This window comes from Mycetomoellerius zeteki, unplaced genomic scaffold (genome assembly GCF_001594055.1).
Source record: "Mycetomoellerius zeteki isolate Tzet28-1 unplaced genomic scaffold, Tzet1.0 scaffold199, whole genome shotgun sequence".
Taxonomy (NCBI): domain Eukaryota; kingdom Metazoa; phylum Arthropoda; class Insecta; order Hymenoptera; family Formicidae; genus Mycetomoellerius; species Mycetomoellerius zeteki.
In genome coordinates this window covers 476,509-480,678 of record NW_017256946.1, presented here as the reverse complement: position 1 = coordinate 480,678, position 4,170 = coordinate 476,509, and the positions used below count along the sequence as shown (strand labels likewise).

The 4,170-nt window shown below is 44.0% G+C and overlaps 1 protein-coding gene across 1 annotated transcript; it reads right to left on the bottom strand.

Annotated features, from left to right (window-relative positions):
- Nucleotides 1-1,816: 1,816 nt before the first annotated feature.
- LOC108722188 (uncharacterized) lies at nucleotides 1,817-2,695 on the bottom strand. Its single transcript, XM_018447168.1, has one exon. It carries the CDS (start codon nucleotides 2,693-2,695, stop codon nucleotides 1,817-1,819), a length of 879 nt encoding a protein of 292 aa, XP_018302670.1.
- Between the last annotated feature and the right edge of the window lie 1,475 nt (nucleotides 2,696-4,170).

Sequence of the window (4,170 nt, the reverse complement as noted above, 5' to 3'; positions counted from 1 at the left end):
TCGTTTAAAATTGCAAAATTAAATACTCTGACTATGCATAATAATTCTCTGATTTATGCGCTACTATTTCCAAGCGTTTTCGATTTTTGCGCTGCAACCCTTAAGGCACTTCCCTCTTGGAGCAAACAGACATATTCACCCTTAAATCGTTTAAAATTGCAAAATTAATTCTTTAAGGATGTAAAATAATTTTCCGATGTATGCCTTATTATATCCACATCCAAATTTGATTTTTCGAATTATGAATTTTAGTTTTCACCATCTAGCGGTGGTTTTTATCGACATTTCAAGTTGGGAAATAATTTATTATATGTAAGACCTCTATTAAGCTGGACCCCCCACCATCGAAAATCAAATTCGGAATAGGTCAAAAATTTAGTGCTAATTAGGTGCTAATTTAGTACCCTATTCCGAAGTTTGATGTGTTATATGTCTGTTAATATGTCTGTTTGCTCCAAGAGGGAAGTGCCTTAAGGGTTGCAGCGCAAAAATCGAAAACGCTTGGAAATAGTAGCGCATAAATCAGAGAATTATTATCCATAGTCAGAGTATTTAATTTTGCAATTTTAAACGACTTAAGCGTTAATATGTCTGTTTGCTCCAAGAGGGAAGTGCCTTAAGGGTTGCAGCGCAAAAATCGAAAACGCTTGGAAATAGTAGCGCATAAATAGCGTATAAATCCTGTGTATTTAATTTTGCAAATCAATTATTTTTAATGGGTGGGGGGGCTGACTGACTGCCTACTCAGCCCCCCCACAAAAAATTTTTTTTTTTAGCTAAACGGAAGGAGCGCAAAAATTTTTGTTTGCGGATATGAATAGCGCATAAATAGCGCATTATTCCATAATTTTTTCATTAAGATTTGGTTAGGTGGGGGGGCCAGCTAGGCAGATGTCTGTATCGGGCGCATTTCATGCATCTAAGAATGAAGGCGCGGACTGGAGATCGTCCATCTAGAATCCAATACTATTGGCGGGTATACGCCAACGTGACCTGAGTTCCACCATGCAGAGTTCGAACATGAGCGTCAGCGATCACTAGAGTCGTGAGATGTGAGAGCTTGGGTAGAATGAATGGATGCTTAACATCCGTTTCCAGAGGAGCGTGCCGTAACCACCCACCTACACGAAGGACACCTACCTCATCCACATATGGCGTGAGCCGAAGCAAAGGATTGGATTTAGGCAAATTTCCTTCTCTCGATAATATCGTGATGTCATGCGAAAAGTGACTCTGTTACACTTAGCCTATCCAAAATTGACGACTCCATACAAGTTCCGCGGGAGTGAGGGGCTCCCTCAAAGATGCTGAAGTCTGGCGCTGAAGGCGGCTGATCATGCGTTTGCAAAGGGTTGTGATTCTGAAAAGCTTAGTAAGAGAAGAGTAACGCTCCAGGAGATCCCATGGAATGAACTGGTTATTGTGACGCGAGGTAAGTATCTGATTTGACCTTTCTTCCAAGTTCTTGTTGGCAACGGAAATGGTGTTCATGTTAGGCCAACCGTCCGACGCCTGACACAACCACGGAGGCCCTGACCACCACAACGAATGCTCCACAAGATCGGGGACGCTTAGTCCTCTAGACGCACAATCGGCGGGATTTTTCTTGCCTGGGACCAAACGCCATGTAGCGGAGGGTAATATTTCCTGCATAATCGTCACTCGACATTACGGACATAATCCTTTCATCTCGCGGGGTGAGATGAAACCCAAGTGAGGACGACGGACGAGTCAGTCCAAAGAAAGATTGAATTACCTTCTAAAGCTAAGGCATCCCGTACGGAGACGATAAGACGGGTCAGCATCAATGCGGCGTTTAGCTCAAGACGAAGCACGGTTTCTTCAACGGTGCAACCTTCGTTCTGGCGCAAACAATATTGATCTGAATTTCGGTGTTTGGAGTTTCGACCCTAAGATACACTACCGCTGCCATTGCGAGTTGAGACGCGTCAGAGAATCCATGCAACTGGATGGAAAGAACGGTTGATGAAGTGTTAAGCCATCGAGGGATGTTAAAATTGTTAAGAGTCAGTAATTGTTGTTTGAATGCCGACCACTGATCCTGCAGTTCAGGAGGTAAGGGACTATCCCATTGTATTCTCAACAACCAAAGTTCCTGGATCGGAATCTTTGCTCGTATTAACACTGGTGCAATAAGGCCCAAAGGGTCATATAATTGCGCTGTCTCAGACAAAATAGATCTCTTTGTGATATTTTGATGAGGAGACGGAACCGATTCGTACGTAAAGGTGTTCAAGTGTGGATGCCAACAAAGGCCTAATACCTTGACCCGAGGGGATTCCAATTTCACAGAGGGCGCATTGAAGCCAGGCGATGCTGCCAAGTCATCAAGCAACTCCGCGCAATTGCTACTCCACTTTTGTAAAGGGAATCCGCCCGCCATGCAAAGATGTACTACTTGAGTTATTATTTCCCTCGTTTCGTCAATCGATTCGGCACCTCCGAAGATATCATCTACGTACCTTCTCTTGGTTAGCGCGGGTATAGCCTTTGGGGACCGATAACCATCATCAACGATAAGCTGTTGTAAAACGCGAAGAGCCAAGAATGGAGCCCGTACGTTACCGTAAGCTGATATGATAAGCTGATATGGTTGAATCTGACCTTGAGAATCGTACCAGAGGATGCGTTGCAAGTTACGATCATCCTTATGAATTGAGATCTGTCGATACATTTTAGTAATATCCGTTGAAAAAACGTATCTATGAGACCGAAATCATAACAAAACATCAAAAAGATTGGTCTGCAGTTCGGCGCCTGCATGCAAGATCTCGTTAAGTGCCACGCCGTTACTGGCAGGATTAGACCCATTGAAGACTATCCGGATCTTAGTTGATTGGCTGTTTTCGCGCCACACTCCATGGTGCGGTAGGTAAAATACGGGAGAATCATTTATCTCCGACTCCCTTACAGGTGTCATATGTCCTAAGGACTGGTACTCTCATAGAAAATTCGTATATAATTGACAATAGGAGGGTTAGGTTCTCTTTCAAACGGAGTTGCGTCAAGTAACGAAGTGCTATGAAATCTGAAGCCCCTAATAGGGCTGGTGATGACTTCAAGGGAAGTCGGACCGTGTATCGGCCGTCGCGATCGCGAGAAAAAGTGGAGAGAAAATGTTCCTCACAGTACGCTTCGTCAGGGTTTAAAACATTCGCGTTTGATTTCGGAATTTCCTCTTGCTTCCAGAAATAAGTTAAAAGATCTTGCAAATCGCGATTGATCATGCAATGATAAATTTCTCCATCGCGTTTATGAGTGTTAGACGCGACGGGTCCAGACACAACCCAACCGAATATCGATTGCGCAATAAGCGTTGATGAATTGTCTTGTAATAATCCGGGTTTAATGATTTGACCATACGTCCGCGCCAATAATCACGTGAATTGGTCCAGGTTTCCCGAAATTTGGATCCGCAAGTTCAAGATGTCTAAAATGAGTCCACGACTCCATTGCTACTTCAAAAGATGACAGCTGAGATGTTAATCGCGGCAGAATAAATGCATGCAACATATAAGAGACTGAACTATATATCACAGAATAAAGAGTAACGTTAACCGAGCCTCTGGTACGTCCTGAATATATTTCGCCAATGCTGATCAATGGAATGGTAGCGTGCATGCGAGGCACTCCCAATAAACGGATCGACTCCTCAGTTACAAATGACAACTCGGATCCAGGATCCAACAGTGCACGTACCTGTATAGATTGGCCGTCGTAACCCCTTATTTTCACCTGACAAGTGGCAAGTATAATAAACGGCCTGGGGTTATTGACGCATTCACCATAACCGGCCATACGTCCTAGTCATTTTGAGGGATTAGAAGGCTGATTGTCATTAATAGGCGAATCCGAGACCGTTTTAGTCGCCGATCCTACCGACGGCTTGCGATCACTATGTATCGTCGTGTGATGCCTCTGATGGCATCTCCTACAGCCGCGAGAACTTGGGCATGAGTTAGCTGTGTGCTTTCCCAAACAATTGAAGCACAGATTCAATTTAAAGAGTGTATGTTTGCGGCGATCAACCGATTGAGACAGATAAGTAGGACAATTTGACAAGTAATGGTTTGACTTATATAAACGGCACCTCTGTTCACCTGTAGCCGAGGAAGCTGACGCTATCAGACCACGAGACTTAGCTTCGGG